Here is a 22108-nt window from a genome sequence, read left to right as displayed (position 1 = left end):
AGTTTTTGGACACTTTTTGAAAAAGTTATAAATGATGTAAACATTGAGTGATTTTGGTATAAGTTTATCATGGTTATATATTTATGCACATGAATTTGTATCATTATTATAAGTAGCGCCTCAAATTTAATTGTATCACATATTTACTTTGGGGTTTTCCCAAAATTGATGGCAGCTGCATTATAATATAACACATAGGAGGCACCATCTTTTCTGTACATATTCATTTATCTTACTTCCTGCCTAAACAAAAAAAGAAAGGGGAAATATCCTCATTTTTGATGGGTGTCAGATAGAAAAGGAAAATAGGGAAAGTGCTGGAGCAGAGTATTCAGAGTAGCATGATCATTTTTGGTACTAGGAAAACACATTTCTTGTTAAAGACAGAAGGGAGTTGATGTACTAAATGCAAGTGGGCAAATGGGCTGTTCACTTTGCAATGGGATCTGCCCCAAAGCCTAAAGTGATTGTGAACAATCACCTTGTAAAACAATCCATTCAGTTTAAAATAGAAATGAAAGGCAACATATTTTTGTATATATATATATATATATATATATATATATATATATAAAACATCATAAATACCTTTTTTCCCTTTTTTATAAGTGTATCTGTTCTCAGCTACATAGGAGCTGGGGGGGGGGGGGGGAGCAGCAGCACACTGAGCTTCCCAGTGAATGGCTGTGAAGCGAGGGCATGTTAGGACAAATCTGATCATTAGAGGAGAGGACACTGAATTCCCAGCATAGCTAGAGAACTGACCACGGTGTGCTCTCCTGCTTAAGCCTCATACGTTTGATCAGATTATCTGAAGGATTTTCATCCGTTTTTTGTTGCATGCTAGACTCATATGGAAAGCGAAGAGGTTACTTTCATACGAAAATTCTTGTAAGACAGAATTAAACTTCAGAAGTGATGTAATACATTGAATTGTTTTGTACATATTCTTTCATCTCCAAGCATTCGTAGTCTTGTTTTTACTATTTTTTGGACGAAAACTGTACTAATTAAACGAAAATCGGATGTTGCGCTCACTCACGATAAAAAGTTTATAGCCTGGAAATTAAGTTTTTGTCCTACGAAAATTTGCAATTGGCTGTCGAAAGCACTGTACTAACGATCCGAAAATCGGCAGATTGTTCGTCGGATGAAATTTTTATTGGACCTGTAGTGTGGTGAGTTTTTAATAGGAAAGCAGGGATGCCAGAGATTTCACACAAGGGAAGCAATACAAAGAGAACAGGATACTTTCTCATATAAGTACATGGTACAGCAGGCAAATATCAGGAATATGAAGTGTTGGGGTAACAAATGCTTTAATTAAGGTCTGATAACTTCCATCATACAATTATGTGCAAGCATAACCACAGTTTTTCTTATTTTCTTTGCACATGATTGGGTACTCTTTGCAAAGTGAAACATCACGACATTCCCTAAGCTCTTATAAAAATTCCCTTGCAAAGTGCAACTTCCCTTGCAAAGTGAACAGTCTATTCGTTTTTTAGTAAAATAAACCTCAAAGCCTCATAGCAATTGCACTATCACAAGAATACAAAAGATCTACATCAAATATCAGACCTTTGGTTCTTCTCTTCTCACTCCCATTCTTCCTCTACGTGGCCTCCTTATGACTTTAGCTGAACGATAGTCTGGCTGCGAATCTACCAATGAACCAACAGAGTATCTCAGTTCTGCTGCTGTTTCCAGATGAGGCCTAAGAGAAAAGCAAAACATGTCACTAAGATGTGGCATACGTACCTTTAGCCTGTAGATGTCACTATATACAGTAACTATAATGCCTACTAGATTTGGTAGACAACACATGATCAAAAGGATACACTGAGAATAATTCTCTAAGATTAACAAGGGAAGGAGAGAAGGGCAGAGCAGATGAGATGAGAAGGGATAGGATAGATTCAGGAGAGAGGAAATTAAAGAGTAAAAATAAAGAGAGGGAGGAGAAAAGGCAATAAGGCTCTGTTTACATTAGTGAGATTTCAGATGAGACTTGAGTCACACAGAATCGCATGACAATGGACATCACATTTTTTTCAGTGGTGCCCGATCACCTCAATGCAACTCAGCATGGTGCTATTTTGGAAAAGGTTGGCCCATAGAATATGCAAAGAACATCAAAGTAGCATTCAAGTTGCATCCAAGGTGCACTACAAAAATTACACTCGAAGTTGGATGAAAATCGGACTGCAGCAGTGTGCACCTAGCCTTATGCATGAATTATAGTTGAATAGTTTACAGCTGGGGTTTGCTGGGAATCAGTAATTTGCTTCAAAAGGATCACTAACCATTTATGGCAACACAGAGTTGCAGGGGCCCTTACCTGTGGTTATCTTGTGAGATCCTTTGTGGAAATTATTTTTAGTGATGCAGAAGGTTATGGGGGCAAGAATATCAGTGCCATATGATGTACTTTGACAAATATTGAAGTAGTATACTTGCTTTTTAAGTGTTAGAGGTACATACTTACTAGGGTATTGAAGTCACAGGGGTCCCAGTACCGCTATACATTGGAAAATTGAACTGTAAGTGGTCCTTTGCATATTACCAGCACATATAGATCACTGGGCAAAACTAGTAATGGGGTATGCCCAACTAAATGACCAGCAGAGTGGACTTTCTGTGTTCCCTTCAAAGAATATTTGAGAGGAGAGAAAAAGAGAAGGCAAACACTGTTTTTCTTTAACCAGCTGAGGACCTAAAAGTACACTGCTCAAAAAAATTAAAAGAACACTTTGAAAACACATCAGATCTCAATGGGGAAAAATATCATGCTGGATATCTATAGTGAAATGGTCTGGGTAATGTGTTAGGAACTAAAGGATGCCACATTGTTTGATGGAAATTAAAATGATTAACCTACAGAGGGCTGAATTCAAAGACACCTGGAAAAAATCAAAGTGAAAAAAAGGCTAGTCCATTTTGCTGAAATTTAATTGCAGCAACTCAAAATCGTACTCAGTAGTTTGTATGGCCCCCATGTGCTTGTATGCATGCCTGACAACATCAGGGCATTTTCCTAATGAGACAACAGATGGTGTTCTGGGGTATTTCCTCCCAGATCTGGACCAGGGCATCACTGAGCTCCTGAACAGACTGAGGTGCAACCTGGCGGCATCGGATAGACCGCAACATAATGTCCCAGTGGTGTTCTAATGGATTTAGTAGATCATGTGAGCATGGGGTCCATTCAGTGGTATCAATTCCCTTATCCTCCAGGAACTGGCTGCATACTCTCGCCATATAAGGCCGGGCATTGTCCTGCACCAGGAGGAACCCAGAACCTACTATACCAGCGTAGGGTCTGACAATGAGTCCAAGGATTTTATCCCGATACCTAATGGCAGTCAGGGTGCCATTGACAAGTCTGTAGAGGTCTGTGTGTTCCTCCATGGATATGCCTCCCAAGACCATCACTGACCCACCACCAAACTGGTCATGCTGAATGATGTGACAGGCAGCATAACGTTCTCGATGGCTTCTCCAGACCCTTTCACATATGTCACATGTGCTCAGGGTGAACCTGCTCTCATCTGTGAAAAGCACAGGTTGCCAGTGACAGACCTGCCAATTCTATTGTTCAATGACAAATGCCATTCGAGCTCCATGGTGTCGAGCAGTACAGGGCCCACTAGAGGACCTCGGACCCTCAGGCCACCCTCACGAAGTCTGTTTCTGATTGTTTGGTCAGAGACAATCACACCAGTGGCCTACTGGAGGTCATTTTGTAGGGCTCTGGCAGTAATCATCGTGTTCCTCCTTGCACAAAAGAGCAGATACCGGTCCTGCTGATGGGTTAGGACCTTCTATGGCCCTGTCCAACTCTCCTGGAATCTCCTCCATGCTCTTGAGACTGCTGGGAGACACAGAAAACCTTCTGGCAATAGCACGTATTGATGTGTCATCCTGGAGGAGTTGGACTGCCTGTGCAACCTCTATAGAGTCCAGGTATTGCCTCATGCTACCAGTAGTGACACTGACCCTAGCTAAATGCAAAAGGAGTGAATAACAGTCAGAAAAGATGAGTAGGGAAAAAAAGGTCAGTGGCCTCCACCTGTAAAACCATTCCTGTTTTGGAGGTAGTCTCATTGTTGCCTATCTAGTTCATTAACACCCAAGCAGCTGAAACTGATTAACAACCCCCTCTGCTACCTAAATTACCAGATCTATATCCCAGGAGTTTACTTGACATGATGCTATATTCTGAATAAAAAGTGTTCCTTTAATTTTTTTTGAGCAGTGTATAAATGGTGTATACCGTCTTCCCCTGCATCTACTGGCAAATCTAAGGCATCTAAAGTGGTATAAAAACAAAAAATAATATATTGCAGCTTACCAATCATTAGATGTGGCTGCATTGGTTTTCTTTTTTTTAGGCTTTTTATCCTTTATTTCACCTGGTGATCCAAACAGTAACACACTCCTTGTCTTAGGCTCCATTTACAATTTACAGTTTGCTTTTGAGCATTTCTGCAGTGCTTTTTGCTGTGCTATTTTTACTACAATTTTACCATGATTTTGCTGCATTTTTCCGTGTTTTTTCTGCTTTTTTTTTGCCAAATTTGTTGTTGGGCAGTTTAAAAAATGCAAACACAAATCGCAGCAAAATGGTGGTAAAAACACACTACATGCTTTTCTGTGGCTTCTTTATTAAAGTCTTTTCCGTTTTGCCTTTTTAAAAAAAAGTCCTTAACCCTTTCCAAAAACGCAGAGGTGCAAAAATGCATCGATGTGAACATATTCCATAGGAACCCATGTTAAAAAAAGTGTCCTGCGTTTCTGCAAAAAGCATGAAAAAATGCATCGGCATGAATGGAGCCTTGGGGTATCTGCATTCTGGATGTAAGTAGTAAAGCAGACGCCTTTTGACAGCAGCATTGCTATTCTGGGGAGAGCCCAGACTAGCAGATCTGGGCTCTGCTTCTGCATCCCCAGTGGAAATCACCTGTGACGAGCGCGTAGGGTCCGGCATGCTGACGTCGCCACGCTACCCGGAAGGATGGGCAATACGAGAGCCGGCCGGCTTATTTGAAATTATGTGATTCTTATTCCTGCAATATGTGAGTGAATTTTTATTTATTTAATTAATCTGTTTTTATGGTATAACACTATGGAGCCTATTATCTCTTTATATGGTGCTATTGGAGGTAACATCAGGGATTAGTGCTCTGGAAATCGTTGTCCTTGTATCCTTTGCCATCTGTGATATTGGCTGTACCGAGGAAAGTGATCTCTCAGGAGAGGTAGTGTTTTGAGCAACTGCTCCTTATAGGCTCATCCCATTCTGCTCTTTGGTAAGCTCACATGCATGATCTATTGATTGTAGCACCGTGGTGAAAGCAGGCATCGCAGCTACTTTACTTCACTTCAACTTTACCAATATTCACTATCTTGGGACTTTCAATATCGGGATTTTATACATATTATTTGTTCACATCATTTGTGGGTACATTATTTGAGATATATTTATTCATACTATTATTTAATTTTTGTGATTCACAGCATTTCATCTGTTCAAAATTTATCACATTCTACATTATTTAGGATTTTTTATATTTGAAACAACTCAGGTGTTTCCTTCAGATTAGCACAGCTTGTTTTCCTTTTTATGTTTATGTTTGGTGTTATCTCACTTTAAAGCTGCAGCTGTAGACCTTTGGATATATTAGCGCGGTTTCACACTGGTTAAATATCACCAAATGTTAATTACAAAAAAACCCCATATATATATTACTTTTTTATCTTAAATCGGTAGTAAATCGCTGCAAAAAAAAAAACCTGTAAAACAATGTCATAATGTGCTAGTATGGCCGGAGCCGCAAAGATCTCTGAGCCTTTGGTTCTGGCAAGAAGTTCTGAAGGACCCGCACGGTATGCTGGTCCTGTAGCGCAGTGGTCCTCAACTCCAGTCCTCGGGGCCCACTAACAGGCCAGATTTTAAGTATTACCTTGGGGAAATGAAGACTAGAATACTGAAATCACTGAGCAGCAAATTAGATCACCTGTGATGTAATTTAGTTATCTTGCAAAGCTGGCCTGTTAGTGGGCCCCGAGGACCGGAGTTGAGGACCACTGCTGTAGCGCATGCGCCGGTGATATCAGCAGCTACAGGCTGGGTAAATACTGTATCTCCTAAACATCATATATATCAGTCTGGATGTCAAACCACTTCCTCAAACTCAATCTATCCAAAACCGAACTTGTAATTTTTGCCCTACCACGTGCCCCTTGTCCCGATCTCTCTGTCAATATCGATGGCCCGTCCATGCATGCCAAGGTTTTAGGTGTTGTCCTGGACTCTGAACTCTCCTTCAAGCCCCACATCCAATAACTGTCCAAATCTTGCCGCCTCAACCTTCACAACATCTCCAAAATACGCCCTTTCTAACCAATGACACAACAAAGTTCCTAGTTCCCTCCCTGGTCATCTCGCACCTCGAATACTGAAAATCCCTTCTCATTGGTTTACCTTTACATAGGCTATCCCCCCTTCAATCCATCATGAATGCTGCCAGACTCATCCACCTTACCAATCGCTCAGTGCCCACTACTCCTCTTGGTAAATCCCTCTGCTGGCTTCCACTCACCCAACAAATTAAATTCAAAATACTAACATTTTACAAAGCCATCCACAATTTAGCCCCCAGCCACATCATTAGCCTAGTCTCAAAATACCAACCTAATCGCTCTCTTTGTTCATCTCAAAACCTCCTGCTCTCTAGCTCCCTCGTCACCTCCTCCCATATTAGCATTCAGGACTTTTCCAGAGCCTCTCCAATCCTATGGAACTCCTTACCCCAATCTGTCCGATTATCTCCTACTGTATTAGCTTTTAGACCAGGCATGTCCAACCTTCGGCCCGGGGGAACCCCAGGCAATGCGGCCCACTGCCCCCTGACAATTTTTTTTTGCTTTGGAGGAAGGAAGTCGGGTCGGGGGCATGGCCACAGTGGCTTCCAACTAATGGTAGGCAGAGGCTGCCTCCAGGGGAGGGTGGAGGCGAGCATGTGCAGTGTTTCTGACTCCTACCACCATGATCACTTCAAATCACTGAAGTGGTCATGGTGGTTAGAGTGTTCCTTCAATATCTCTCAGAAGAAGTTAACCTCTGTATACTGATTCCATTTAATTTGATTCTTCTGGTTGTGTTAAATTAGTCCGGCGGCGCGGGAAGGGCACAGCGGCATTTTATTACTTATATACTGTGACAGGAAGTCAGGTAAATCTGGGAGTGTAGTCACAGAGAGGAGACACATTCCCACCTGGATTGGAAAGTTCACCAATTACTATAGGGTGTCGGCTGCAAAGGTAGCCAGAACTGTCTAAGGAAGTTGAAAGGCCTTCAGCTGTTCGGAATGAGGAAATGAAGGCCTTTATAATTTGTCCAAAGGAAGTCCTATTGATTGCTGCCTCCTGTCGCTGGTTGAGCTGGGAAGAGGAGCCAAGACATACGTGTGCCTCCCGACGCCGTGTGGGCATGGGAGAAGGACTGCTGCCTCCTGTCGCCGTGTGGGCTGGGAGAAGGAGGACAGTCAGATGTGTGCCTCCCGACAAGCTGGTGAGCATGGGAGAAGACCCCCTGAAGTGATGTGCGCTAAGGAGGGTAACCAAGTGTGAAGACGTCTCAAAGGTGAGAAAACAAACTATTTCTATGTGAAAGAAATAAAGGAATGTTTGCCATGTGAAGAGGCAAGCCAAGAGACATTCTCATTGTGATGAGTTAAGGACATGTTCAATGGACATTTGTGCTGTGTGAAGAGATTATAAATGGACTATTGAGTGTCTGCTGTAGGACAAGAAAGTCTGCCCAACTGTAGGTTGGAGACAGACTCTTAGGTAGGTTCCAGAGTGAGAAGGTAGCCGCCCACAGAGGCAAGGATTTATTTTATTTTGGATGTTTTTGCTGCATGCAGTCTGGTGAAGAAAACACCATTAATAAACCAAACTGTTGTTTGCAAGCACTTGTCGGCTATCTCTCTGGGAAAACGCACCCCCAAGGGGTCATCTACGCCTACCACCTGAGCTAATCCCTCACATATGGTGGAGGTATGCAGTGGGCAGAAGCAGAGATCCCTGCAAAGAAGTGCATATGTTTGATGAACTTTGTCTGGTGCACGAGATTGCACAATCTATGTGTGCAGGAGAGAAGATCCTGAAAGAGAAAAAAACGTGTTTTAAAGAGACAGCGGTCTCAAAATTTTTGATGAACTTTGTTGTATCTGGTGCAAGGGACTGCACAAACTGTGTGCGCAGGAAAAGAGATCCTGCAAGAGAGAAAAAAAAAAAAAGATGCAAGGATCGCTGAAATGAAAGACCGGATTCTATGGATGGAGGGGATGCTACCGTTTGAACCAGCCCCATCCATGCCTGAACGGAATCGGCTAAAGAGAAAAGTTGTTGTCCCTAGCAACGCTGGTGTAAATGAAACGGTTATGGAGACACAGTGTTCTCAGATGGAAAGTAAGCCCAAAATGGAGGAGATGTTGAACCAACTGATTATATCAAATGCAGCTCAACAGCAGGCAAATGCAGCTCAACAGCAGGCAAATGCAGCTCAACAGCAGGCAAATGCGGATTTTCAGCGGAGCTTTTCAGCTCAACAACAGGCTCACCAAGAAAGCATGGCAGCTCACCAAGAGGACATGGCAGGCTGGAATCAGAGACGCCAGCAGCCAATGGAGGCCATCGGTATGGAGGAAACCGAGCATGTGTGCAGGGCTGAGCTGGCTGCCGTACAACAGAAAATGGAAGAAAAGGAACAACCCCTGGGGGTACAGTTACAGTGGGAAAAAAAATTGCTCTTCTTTTTTCCGAGTTGAAAAACCCTAGAAAGCCTATAATGGAGAAAAATACCATCCTCATGGAAAAGGAAATTGAAATTCAGACTTTGCAGAAGCAAAGTATGTGTGAAAGGTTAGAGTTGCGTAATCAGCTGGAAAAAAGTCTTCAGTGTTTGGAAGCTACAAAATGAGACCTGCAGGGGGCGCAGGAACAGAATGTCACTCTGAAAACGACATTGTCTCTCAGCGACAACGAGAAAAGTGAAAGAGAGGCTAAATTACTGAGTACTGTGTATGAGCTCACCACTTTGAGCAATGTGGTAGATGAATTACGTGCAGACTGTGAAAGTTGGAAAGGTGAAGCCCAACGTTTCCAGCAGCAGTTAAAGGAGAAAGAAGCCTGTGTGGCAGAATTACAGTCTCATTCGCAGAAACTAGCCAATGAGGTGAAGGCTCTTCTGCAGGGAAAAGGAGATTCTGAACACAAGAGAAAAAAAGTAGAGGCACAGCTGCAGGAATCGCAAGTCAAGGTGTCAGAAGGTGACCGATTATGTGCTAAGCTGTCAGAGAAGGCAAACCGATTGCAGGTTGAGTTGGACAGTGTCACAAATCAGCTTTCTCAAGCAGACAGCAAATCTAGAGAAATTGCGGAAGATTTTTCAATCTTGGAATCGCAGCTGCAAGACACGCAGGAACTCTTACAGGAAGAGAGGTGTCAAAGGCTGAGTTTTAGCACAAAGCTCAAACAAATGGAAGATGAGAAAAATGGCTTCCTGGAACAATTAAAAGAGGAGGAGGAAGCAAAGAAAAACCGATCAGAGCAAGTCGCAACATTGCAAGCTCAGATAGCGGATATGAAAAAACGCATGAAAGAAAGCGTTGGTTCATTAGAGTGTATTGAAGATGTGAAAAAGAAGTTTGATCAGATGGTTGGTGAGGAGAAGACTGTGTCTGCAAAATATGCAGAAGAACGCGACCGTGCAAAAACGGAGGCGCGTAATAACGAGAGCAAAGCCCTGTTCTTGGCTCGCTCCTTGGAGGAAGCTCTAGAGTGTAAGGTTGAACTAGAAAGAGTTAACCAACAGCTGTGTACAGAAATGGAAGAATTGGTCAGCTCCAAGGATGATGTTGTGAAAAGCGTTCAGGAGCTAGAAGAGTCTAAGCGAGCCTTAGAACAGCAAGTAGAAGAGATGAAGATTCCGTTGCAGGAACTGGAAGAGGAATTACAGGCAACAGAGGATCTGTCCCAAAGAGGGGATAGTGTGCCTGATGTAGTTTTTAAAAGGATCAGTGTTTTGGGGTCTGTCCTGAGTGAGCCTCAGAAATGTGATGACATGTGGCTTGAATCACCCCTTTGGAATAAACCGTTCCTTCAAAAACTTCAAGCATTGGAAAATGTATCATTAGAGCTTCAGCAAACAAAAGAGTTGTGTAAGAAATGTGATGATTTCTCAGTTCAGGCTGAAAACCTAGTGGAGAAAACTAAAGCGGAGAAAACTAAAGCAAGTGATATAAATCTGGGAGAAAAAAGCAAAGGCCACCTAGTGGAGAAAACTAAGGCTGTTGGTGAAAACGTGAAGCAAATGAATTTCAAGTGCCTTTCAGGGAATATTTCCAAAATGGAACTGGTGAAAGACAGGTGGCAAAAGTTTGATCGTGATCTTGAGATGCATTCCTTGGGGAGTTCAGATAAAGAAAAGGAACTAGGTGACCTTGAGCGGTCAAATAGTTCAGCAGAAAGTGCATTGAAGAAACCTGTAATAGACTGCGTTGTTGCCTTTGACCCATGTGTTGGTGGAAGGAAAGTTGATGATGTCGCTGGAAAAATGAACAGGGGTCACTTTGAAGAAATGTGTGACCGCCTGTTGTCGCAAACGAAAGGCCCTCTGCACAGCATCTTAGAGCAAGCTAAGCTCAAGAAACAAAGAGTCAATGATTGTGTACAGCTGTATGGAGAGGCAACTCAAGTCACAGAGGGATGTCAAGAGTCCCTACTTGGAACAAAGCCAAGTGAAGCAGAGGTTCTCAAAGTGTTGTGGAAATCATTTGTTGATTGCAGAGAGAGGCGGCTCAAGAATGTTGAAGACATTAAGACTAGCCCAATTGAGTTGCCTATGGATCACGGTACTCCATGGTGGATTGGACAGACGGTTATGAGGGACAAGCTGTCTGACATTTATGAGAAATCTGTCAATGAAGATGACAGAAACGAGAAGGAGCAAAATTATGCAAAAAATGCAGTTGAAGAATGTGTATATGAGATGAAAGACAAACTGTGTGGCATTTATGAGAAATCTGTCAATGAAGATGACAGAAACAGTTTCATCCGGAAGCTTGAGGATACTAAGAGGCGTATCAGTGAGTGTCAAGAGCAGTGCCTGACACATGCGTGTCTGTTAATATGTGTCCCAACCCTAGGGTTGAAACAAGAGGGGGGGGTATGTGACAGGAAGTCAGGTAAATCTGGGAGTGTAGTCACAGAGAGGAGACACATTCCCACCTGGATTGGAAAGTTCACTAATTACTATAGGGTGTCGGCTGCAAAGGTAGCCAGAACTGTCTAAGGAAGTTGAAAGGCCTTCAGCTGTTCGGAATGAGGAAATGAAGGCCTCTATAATTTGTCCAAAGGAAGTCCTATTGATTGCTGCCTCCTGTCGCTGTGTGGGCTGGGAGAAGGAGGACAGTCAGATGTGTGCCTCCCGACAAGCATGGGAGAAGACCCCCTGAAGTGATGTGCGCTAAGGAGGGTAACCAAGTGTGAAGACGTCTCAAAGGTGAGAATACGAACTATTTCTATGTGAAAGAAATAAAGGAATGCCATGTGAAGAGGCAAGCCAAGAGACATTCTCATTGTGATGAGTTAAGGACATGTTCAATGGACATTTGTGCTGTGTGAAGAGATTATAAATGGACTATTGAGTGTCCGCTGTAGGACAAGAAAGTCTGCCCAACTGTAGGTTGGAGACAGACTCTTAGGTAGGTTCCAGAGTGAGAAGGTAGCCGCCCACAGAGGCAAGGATTTATTTTCTGTTTTATTTTATTTTGGATGTTTTTGCTGTATGCAGTCTGGTGAAGAAAACACCATTAATAAACCAAACTGTTGTTTGCAAGCACTTGTCGGCTATCTCTCTGGGAAAACGCACCCCCAAGGGGTCATCTATGCCTACCACCGAGCTAATCCCTCACAATACCTTAACTATAGTATATATTTTATATGCGGCCCGAGAAAATTTCTCTACACTCACTGTAGCCCAGAGAAGCCAAAAGGTTGGACACCCATGTTTTAGATGATCCCTGAAATCTCTCCTCTTCAGAGAAGTCTATCCTCCCCACACCAAACAACTATACTTCCATTTTTTCCATCAGCTCATCCCTCACAGTTATTGCCTTTTGTTTCACTTGACCCTCCCTTCTAGATTGTAAGCTCTAATGAGCAGGGCCCTCTGATTCCTCCTGTATTGAATTGTATTGTAAATGTATTGTCTTCCCTCATATTGTAAAGCGCTGCGCAAACTGTTGGCGCTATAAAAAATCCTGTATTATAATAATAATATTAATAATAATAAACAGTGCACATTTAGGAAATATTAATTTTACCTACAGGTAAGCCTTGTTTTAGGCCTACCTGTAGGTAAAAATAACAAAGCGGGCTTTACTACCGCTTTAAGTAATGACAAATGTATTGCTGAATAAACAGGTCTATACAGAAATGTAAAAATAATTTTAGTCCAAAAGGGGTATACAGGTGTGACAGCTGATGTGGTTAAAAAAAGACAAAGTAGTGTTCTTGCTCTCACTTCATGAAAGGAGAATAGCATTTTAAAGCGGATCAAAGTTTAAGCTGTCAGTTGTAAGATGAATTGTAGTGTTGTTCATCCTGCCAGAAAAGGGAACAATAAGACTTCATTTAGGTGGGATTATGTGACACCAAAGATTGAAAAGTGTGAGTCTGAAAAGAGTTTGAGGCATCAAACTGCCACTCAAGGTGATATGCCCTTGAGATAACCAGAAGCATAAAGCATAGATGTAGATGTAGCAGACATGTAGCTCGGTAAACACTTGAAGTCATGAATAAATAAATTGTCTTCTCAAGGGATGGCTCACTAACAATAAAATACTAAACAAATTGGGTGATCTACAGTATATGATATCCCACTTTCGAAAAAAAAATAAAAAAATTTCCAAAAGAACCTAGAAGTACAATACTCTAAGGTAAGTATAAAAGTCACTGAATACTTTTGCCATTCAAAGAAACCATGACAAGTTGATGTTACCCACACCAGCATAAGGGCAAATAAAATGGCTTCTTGGGAATCTTTATTCCATTTGCTATAAAAATAATAGTAAAAAACAAGACTAGCCCTGATATACTAAGTACCTGGTTAAAGTTGGTTCTATCAAGGATCCAGTACGTATCTTCACCTGATCAAATTCTGTTCTCATTTTTTCAAGGTCTTCTGCTAATCTTTCCTGAAAATAATCATTTCAGTTTTATTCTAAACATTTATCCAAAATAAAACATGTAAACACATTTTTAATACTCATTGCGCTGGACAAGTAAAAGTAACATAGAAAGGATAAGACTTTGACTAGCTAGGTCCATAAGAGGTTTATCACTTTTTTATCTGTCGAGGAAAATCAGACTTTGAATCAATCAGATGTCTATGATAACTCTCCAGCCATCCCCTAGCTGAATAATTATGGGAGGTTGGGATTGTTGAGAATAGGTTTTTTACATTTTCCCCAGAGAGTTATTATGTAATATATACAGTAGACATGCAGGTAGGTTAATTGGCTCCTGTCTAAATTGGCCCTGGTATGTGTATGTATGAATGTCAGTTAGGGACCTTAGATTGTAAGCTCCTTGAGGGTAGGGACTGATGTAAATGTACAATGCATATGTAAAGCCTTGCGTAAATTGATTGTGCTATACAAGTACCTGAAATAAATATATATATATATATATATATATATATATAATGTTTAATATGGATTACCTTTGGTGTATATACAAGTAGTGCCATACGATTACAAGTTTACCTGCAATTATTGTGTAAGATCTGTCAGACTGTAATCTCCTGTTTATGGTTTAGCCAAAATCAGACTGATAAAGATAATTTGTGTACCTTATCATGTAAACATTCTTCTAACTGTTTTCTGAAATTTTCTGAATCCTGAAGTAAAATATTCTGTAAAATGAAAAAAAATAAAAAAATAAATTACAAAAATAAAAAGGTTTCTATTATCCAAAATGACCATACATTTAAACAGACAGCATGTACCATAAGCCAAAATACTTACAATGCATCCGAAAAGTATTCACAGCGCTTCAATGTTTCCACATTTTGTTATGTTACAGCTTTACAGATTAAATTCATTATTTTCCTCAAAATTCTACAAACAATACCCCATAAGGGCAAAGTGAAAGAAGATTGTTTAAAATCTTTTCAAATTTATTAAAAATAAAAAATGAAAAAAAAATCACATGTATATAAGGAATCCCAGCCTTTGCCATGACACTCAAAATTGAGCTCAGGTGCATCCGGATTCCACTGATCATCATTAACTTGATTGGAGTCCACCTGTGTTAAATCCAGTTGATTTGACATGATTTGACATGATTTGGAAAGGCACACACCTGTCTATATAAGGTCCTACGGGTAAGAGTGCATGTCAGAGCACAAACCAAGCCATGAAGTCCAAGGAATTGTCTGTAGACCTCAGAGACAGGATTGTATTAGGGACAGATCTGGGGAAGGGTACAAAAAAATATCTGCAGCACTGAAGGTCGCAATGAGCACAGTGGCTTCCATCATCCATAAATGGAAGAAGTTTGAAACCACCAGGACTCTTCCTAGAGCGGCCGCCCGGCCAAACTTAGTGATGGGGGGGGGGGGCCTTAGTCAGGGAGGTGACCAAGAACCTGATGGTCACTCTGACACAGCTCCAGCATTTCTCTGTGGAGAGAAGAGAACCTTCCAGAATAACAACCACTTTTGCAGCACTCTGCCAATGGTATGGTAGAGTGGCCAGACGGAAGCCACTTCTCAGAAAAAGGCACATGACAGCCCATCTGGGGTTTGCCAAAAGGCACCTGAAGGACTCTGAGACCATGAAAAACAAAATGCTCTGGTCTGATGAAACAAAGATTGAACTATTTGGCCTGAATGGCAAGCGTCATGTCTGTAGGAAACCAGGCACCGCTCATCACCTGGTCAATACCATCCCTACAAGGAAGCATGGTGGTGGCAGAATCATGCTGTGGGGATGTTTTTCAACAGCAAAAACTGTGAGACTCGTCAGAATCGAGGGAAAGATGAATGCAGCAATGTACAGAGACATACTTGATGAAAACCTGCTCCAGAGCACTCTGGACCACATGCTGGGGCAAAGGTTCATCTCCCAACAGGACAACGACCCTAAGCGCACAGCCAAGATAACAAAGGAGTGGCTACAAGACAACTCTGTGAATGTCCTTGAGAGACCCAGCCAGAGCCCAGACTTGAACCAGAATGAACATCTCTGGACAGATCCGAAAATGGCTGTGCACTGACGCTCCCCATCCAACCTGATGGAGCTTGAGAGGTCCTGCAAAGAAGAATGGGAGAAATTTCCTAAAAATATATGTGTGTATAGCATGTAGCATCATAATCAAAAATACTCGAGGCTGTAATTGGTGCCAAAGGTGCTTCAACAAAGTATTGAGCAAAGGCTGTGAATACGTATGTACATGTACATTTTTTAGTTTTTTATTTTTAATACATTTGCAAAGATTTCAAACAAACTTCTTTCATGTTGTCATTATGGTATTGTTTGTAGAATTTTGAAGATGAATAATGAATTTAACCCATTTTGGAATAAAGCTGTAACATAACAAAATGTGGAAAATGTTAAGCGCTGTGAATACTTTCCAGATGCTCTGTATATCTAGCTGGTGTTCCTGACCAGGCTAGACAATGAATACTGAATACTGAAAACTAATACTTCAATACCTTTATCAAATTTTAATATATAACTTCTAACTTTCTGGCAAGATAGCACCCATTACTCTTTTGGGTGAATAGAAATTTTTCTAAAGATGCATTTCGGAGTTTGTAGAAATGTGTGCCCCACATGATCAAATACACTTTATTTGTACTTTATAAATCATAGTCTCTGTCATTTTCATGTACTTCTTCCATGTGAAGTTCCTGGTTTGTCCTGCCAGTCACCTTTCTTCCTTGTTTTAAACTGATCACACAAAGCACAGAAGCTGATTTGTGTTAGTGTGGTCAGTTTTTATTATTTGGCTGGCCATTTCGATGCACAGGGCATTGAGCAGACATACAGCATGCCTGTATTGTGTAGTTTACCACACTTCTTGGCCAATCACAGCCTTTCCCCTAGCATACACACCCTCCCAATCACAGCCTACCCCTTGAACACACCCCCTGCTCAAGAACGCCCTGCATCTTGCCTCCATCTGAACAGACTATGGAATACAGGCTTACTGTGTGTCTGCACAGTGTCCTGTAACCCCGCCCCCACCAATATAAGGAAGAAGAGATGCATGGCCACATGACAGAACCTTTTAACCTTCTAAAAAGGTAAGAAAGATCATTTCTGAAAGTTAACAAGATCAAATATTGTACCTGCATAACAATAACTGTATTAGAAAGTGTCCATAACATAGTTCACAGCTATTTCAATATAACACCATGGTTTGTATTCATTGGTTGCAGTACATATGCTTTAGTGTATGTAAAACCAGGCTATTGTTCTATTGTTATACAAGCATACACTATGTGTGTGTGGTGCATGAAGAGATAATACTGCTAATTTAATGTTTCTGAATTTTTTAAGAGCCTATTCACACTTGCCTGCACACCAAGCCAAAGCGGTTTAGTGTGTGGGCAGCACTCCATTTTGGACTGCAGAGCAGTGTAGCAGGGGGCGGTGTATAATGCATGTTTTATTGCATCACACAGCTCCCTTTTTTTCTGTTTCAACCTTACATATGTGAAGTGTACATAGTGACACTTCATTCATGTCATTGCAAAGCAGCATGGTGCACTGTGCTTGTTGAGCAGTGACATACAGGCCCATCCAAAGAGTCAGGGACTTAATATGAAATCAGTGGGCACCTGTGCAAGATAAAAAGCGGGCCCTTAGGCAAAAAAAATGGGGGTTATGTGGACGTGGCTTAAATTGCGCTAAATATGGAGCGTAGCTTAAGCAGGGTGTGGTTTAATAGAATCTGAGATGCCTTACATAGTGCAGAATGTGGTAATGGTAAATAGGAAATGTAAAGTGCGGAGTGTACAAAGGTGGGAAGTATTTGCAGGAGAGGAGTGCGGAGTGTATAGAGGTAGGTAGTATGTGCAGGAGAGGAGTGGGGAGTGTATGGAAGTGGGTAGTATGTGCAGGTGAGGAGTGCGGAGTGTGGAGGTGGGTAATATGTACAGAAGAGGAGTATGGAGTGTATGGAGGTGGGTAGTATGTACAGGAGAGGAGTACAAAGTATATGGAGGTGGGCAGTATGTGCAGGAGAGGAGTGTGGAGTGTATGGAGGTGCATAGTATGTGCAGGAGAGGAGTATGGAGTGTATGGTGTTGGGTATTATGTGCAGGAGAGGATTGGGGAGTAAATGAAGGTGGGTAGTATGTGCAGGAGAGGAGAATGGAGTGTATGGAGATGGGTAGTATGTGCAGGAGACGAATTACAGTGTATAGAGGTGGGTAGTATGTGCAGGAGAGGAGTTTGGGGTGTATGGAAATGGGTAGTATGTGCAGGTGAGGAGTGTGGAGTGTGGAGGTGAGTAGTATGTACAGGAGAGGAGTACGGAGTGTATGGAGGTGGGTAGTATGTGCAGGTTAGGAGTGCAGAGTGTATGGAGGTGGGTAGAATGTGCAGGTGAGGAGTGTGGAGTGTAGTATGTGCACGATGGTGTCAGTAGGGCAGTGGATGGTGTCAGTAGTTCTTTTTTTTTTGCATTTTTTTCAGAATGCTTTTTGGGGGCAAGTGGATGGTGTCAGTAGGGCAGTGAACGGTGTAAATGGAGCAATAGACAGTGTCAATGTTTTTTTTTTACAGGTTTATTTTTTAAAATTATTCTTTACAATTTATTTTTGTATTATTTTTTTCACAATGGTAGTGGACAGTGTCAGTAGGGCAGCGGACGGTGACAGTAGTTTTTGTTTTATTATTTTATTATCTATTATTTTTCAGAATTTGTTTTTTCATTTTTATTTTTTTCAAATTTTTGAAATATTTATTTTCACAGTGCTTGGGTGAGGGTATGGAGCAGTGGACTGTGTCAGTAGGGCAGTGGACAGTGTCAGTAGAGCATTGGGTGGTGTCAGTTGTTTTTTACTTTCATGGATTTTTTTTTTGTAACTTAGTTTGTTTTTCATTTTTTTCCACAATTTTTTTTGGGGCAGTGGACAGTGTTGGTAGGGCGGCGTTTGGTGTCAGTAGTTTTTTATTTTATTCTTTTTACAATTTTATTTTTTAGCAATTTTTTACCATTTTTTACAGTTTAATTTTTTTAATATTTATTGATTTTTGTCTTTTTTATCAGCCCTGTTGGTGGGCTTTGGAGAGATATTAGGGGTCTAAACAGACCCCTGACATTTCCCCTTTGAGACAGAGAAAGGAACTGGGGACAGAGATTTCCCAGTCCCTTTCTCAGTAGCCTCAGCATTGAAGATGAATGAACAGGAGACAGAAGCTCCTGTTCATTCATAAACGGAGGCATAGTAAACACTAATTACTATGCTCAGTTATCAGAGGACACAGGAGCGATTGGTAGCGAGTGCTCACTATGTCCAATTCAGAAAAGGAAAGGGCCTGCAAATGACATATTTACCGGCCCCTTTCTCCGCTCTCCATCTTGACAGATCCCCCCAGCATCCGGCACGAGAGGAGGGAAGCCGGCTGCAGGGGACGAGAGGGGGCAGAGGAGGAGCACGGAGGGGGGTGGAAGGAGGGGGACATGGCGGCCAAAGAGGGAGGAGGACACAGGGGCCAGAAGTGGACATGGAGGGCTGCCGGTGTTCTGCCTAAAAAGGAGAACACGGGGGACAGTCAGGGGTGATTGGTGAGGCGGTAGGGGCAGTTGCTGGCACCAATCTCCCTGTATGACTTTCAGCTAACAGCCACGAGGGAGCGAGGAGGAGAAGTGGCTGTCAGCTAAAATGTCATACAGGGAGATCGGTGCCAGCGACTGTCCCCACCGCCACATCGATCATCCCTGACTGTCAACCAGGAGAGGCTTCTAGTGCTGAACCCTCCATTTGAAAATGCTACTTAACAAGCTGTCATGATGTCCCTCTTGCTTAAAAATTTTCAATGACTTACCTGGAACCAGTGAACAGATTAGGGCCTCTCCTCTATCCCTGACTTTTTCAGTCTATTTCTTATTTCAAGGTAGCGTTTTATGAAAGTCTGGGCGTTGGCATAACAACCACATGAAAACCATATCATTAATGGCTGCCTAACTCTTTTACTTAGGTTATTATTGAAAATATTATGCTATGTTAGCACAAGCATTTTTTGCCAAAATTATGTTTTTCTTTTAAATTTTAATGATGCATCAATCTCCCAAAGAATAAAGATATACAAGTCACAGCTGATACACATACATATGTATTTTGACTCTGGGCTCTCTATCTGTAGCTGTCAAGTGTAACCTTCGAATGACAAAGAGCATCCTTTAAACCTAACCACGTTTATTTTGGGTAAAATATAACACTATATAACTGGTATATAAACATAAAAAGATACAATATACATTGAAACATTTGGAATCACTATTATGTAATTGATTATTCAAAGCATTTACTTTTTTAATTGTATTTAATTTATTGAAAATTATACCCAAGATATAACTAATGTTGCAAATGGCTATTACTGCCTGAAATGACCTATGTATAATTTATTACTCTCAAAAGTGCTGTATTCTCAGCAGCCATTTCTTCAATGCTCTAATTGTAAACTCTCCTATTCTATGCTTAAAGTGACTCTATCATAAGAGAAGTATGGGGGTTTCCTTACTCTAGTACAGTGGTCCTCAACTACGGTCCTCAGGGCCCACTAACAGGCCAGATTTTAAGTATTACCTCGGGGAGATGCAGACTACAGTACTGCAATCACTGAGCAGCAAATTATATCACCTGGGATGTATTTCAGTTATCTTGCAAATCTGGCCTGTTAGTGGGCCCTGTAGGCCGGGGTTGAGGACCACTGCTCTAGTAGGTTTCACTCACAGACCCAGAGCAAGCATGCAATCAGTGCCTGATTAAACTCTGTGGAAGTCCATAGGCCAGGGCTCTTCAAACTATGGCCCTCCAGTTGTTCATGAACTACAATTCCCATCATGCCTAATCATGTCTGTGAATGTCAGAGTTTTACAATGCCTCATGGGATGTGTAGTTCAGCAACAGCTGGAGGGCCATAGTTTGAGGATCCCTGCCATAGGCAGTTGAAACCTTGGGGCTCCATCGCAGATTTGTGAAGGTTTCTCGTGCATGCGCTCTAGTTAGATAACATTGACCCAAGTAGTGTGCACTTGGAACGTTAGATGGAGATGATAATTGCTAATGTACATTACACGTATGTAGGTTACACCAAACTTTTTTACAAAGTGACAGCTGAAAGAAGATGAGCTTTTAAGAGACAAACAGTAGTGTGAACCTGATGTCTATAGCTTATGTACTTTAGTTTGTTATTGGGTACATTACGTTAAAGGATAAGGTTACCCTTGGGAACATGTTACTTGTGCCACCCGTTTTAAGATTAGTACATGTAAGATGTTCTCACTGTTGCAGATGCTCCCCGCTGCCTTCTCTCCCTGTGACAGCAGTATGGGGAGAAGTTCCCTGTGGAAGCTGTCACTTTTTGAAAACAGTGTGGCCGTGCAGGGTTTCTGCCCACATGGCCAAGTCATTCATACAAAAAGTTCTGTGTATAAATTAACTACAAGTCCCGAGATACTTTGCGGTTGTTGGCTTGTAGTTTTTCAATGAACTACCACAGCACTGTTGAGTGCTGTGGTAGTTCATTGAGTCTTCCTGTCAGTGTGAAACTGCTTGGCCGTACGATGTACGGCCAGATAGCTCACACTGACAGTTTGCAGGAGACGTGCATGGAATCAGCGATCTGCTGATCACTGCTGCAATGCTTTCCAGGCTCCTAGAAAAAAAATTTTAAATACATATTTTTTTTACCTGCAAAAAGATGTGCGTTTATAATTTTTTCTTAAAAAGTGAACGTATCCTTTCATAGAGTACTTTCTTTATAGAGTCAATAATGAAAAGTGTTTGTTTCTTAGAGTTGTTTCATTTTTTATGTCTTGTAAACAATTTAAGAAGGCTTTGTTGTAATTTTCTTTCAAGATTAAATCAATATTATTTTGATCCCTTGTCACGTGGTCCTTATACAGCATGCAGCCCTTAGGCTGATCTCTACACTGCCTATTCAGTAATTCAGCACTACATGCAATAAATTAGTAATGGAACAACTTATGCCTATACTTCTTCCAGGTGAGCATTAGTGTCAACGCATTGAAATCACAGCTAGAGACTAGGATTTTCAAAAGGAGAGTTCAGCAATAGCAGCCTCCATAACCTTCTTTGACAGTAACACCTCTGAGTGTCCCTTTCAGTAAGGGCTCTTTCACACGAGCTTTCCGTATGTCCGCAAATCATCCTATTTTTTTGCGGATGATTTGCGGACATAATGTAAGTCTATGGCATTGCGGATGTCAGCGGAATACCATCCGCTGACATCTGATTTCCTTCCTTTCAGTTCTGTTCCGTTTTTGGGAACGGAACAGAACCCTATTTTTCCTCCGTTCAAAAAACGGAAAGGAAGGAAAATCGGATGTCAGCGGTGTCATCCGCTGACATCCGCAATCCCCATAGACTTACATTAGGTCCGCATATCATCCGCAAACGGATGGGATGATATGCGGACACACGGAGAGGATGACAGAAATGTCATCCGCTCCGTGAAAAAAAAAAGGACCGCAGCGGAGCTCTCACACGGAGCGGTCGTGTGAAAGAGCCCTAACTATGTTTAAATTGTACTAGGTTATTGGGGAAACCTTTCTAGTTGTGTTAGCAATAACTGGGACCCATGATTCTGTTCAAAAACCAAGTAAAGTTTTTTCGTTGGTTGCAAAATGCTGGCAAGTTAAAATGTATACAAAAAAGGAACAGTGAGTGCTTAGAGACTAGAGCAGCTAGCACAAAAAAGGTGACAAATTGAATAATAAATCAAAAACAGAGCAGCGCTTATAATAATATGCAGAAGAATGAAATTCATAAAAA

At 41.6% G+C, this 22108-nt stretch overlaps 1 protein-coding gene across 4 annotated transcripts in view; it reads right to left on the bottom strand.

The window, feature by feature from the left end:
- PPFIA2 (PTPRF interacting protein alpha 2) overlaps positions 1–22108 on the bottom strand; it is a gene marked incomplete at its 5' end in the record, with an annotated part of 484274 nt that overhangs the window by 104872 nt on the left and 357294 nt on the right. For all 4 annotated transcript variants that reach the window (XM_082256724.1, XM_082256723.1, XM_082256722.1 and 1 more), the window contains 3 exons: positions 1582–1717; positions 13177–13268; positions 13925–13987. In XM_082256724.1, coding sequence (XP_082112850.1) covers positions 1582–1717; positions 13177–13268; positions 13925–13987 — 291 coding nt within the window. The remainder of the gene's footprint in view (positions 1–1581; positions 1718–13176; positions 13269–13924; positions 13988–22108) is intronic.

The sequence above is a fragment of the Pelophylax lessonae genome, assembly GCF_965119305.1.
Source record: "Pelophylax lessonae genome assembly, chromosome: 4".
Taxonomy (NCBI): Eukaryota; Metazoa; Chordata; class Amphibia; order Anura; family Ranidae; genus Pelophylax; species Pelophylax lessonae.
Note: the sequence above shows the minus strand (reverse complement) of the source record. Positions and strands in the feature narration are given on the sequence as shown.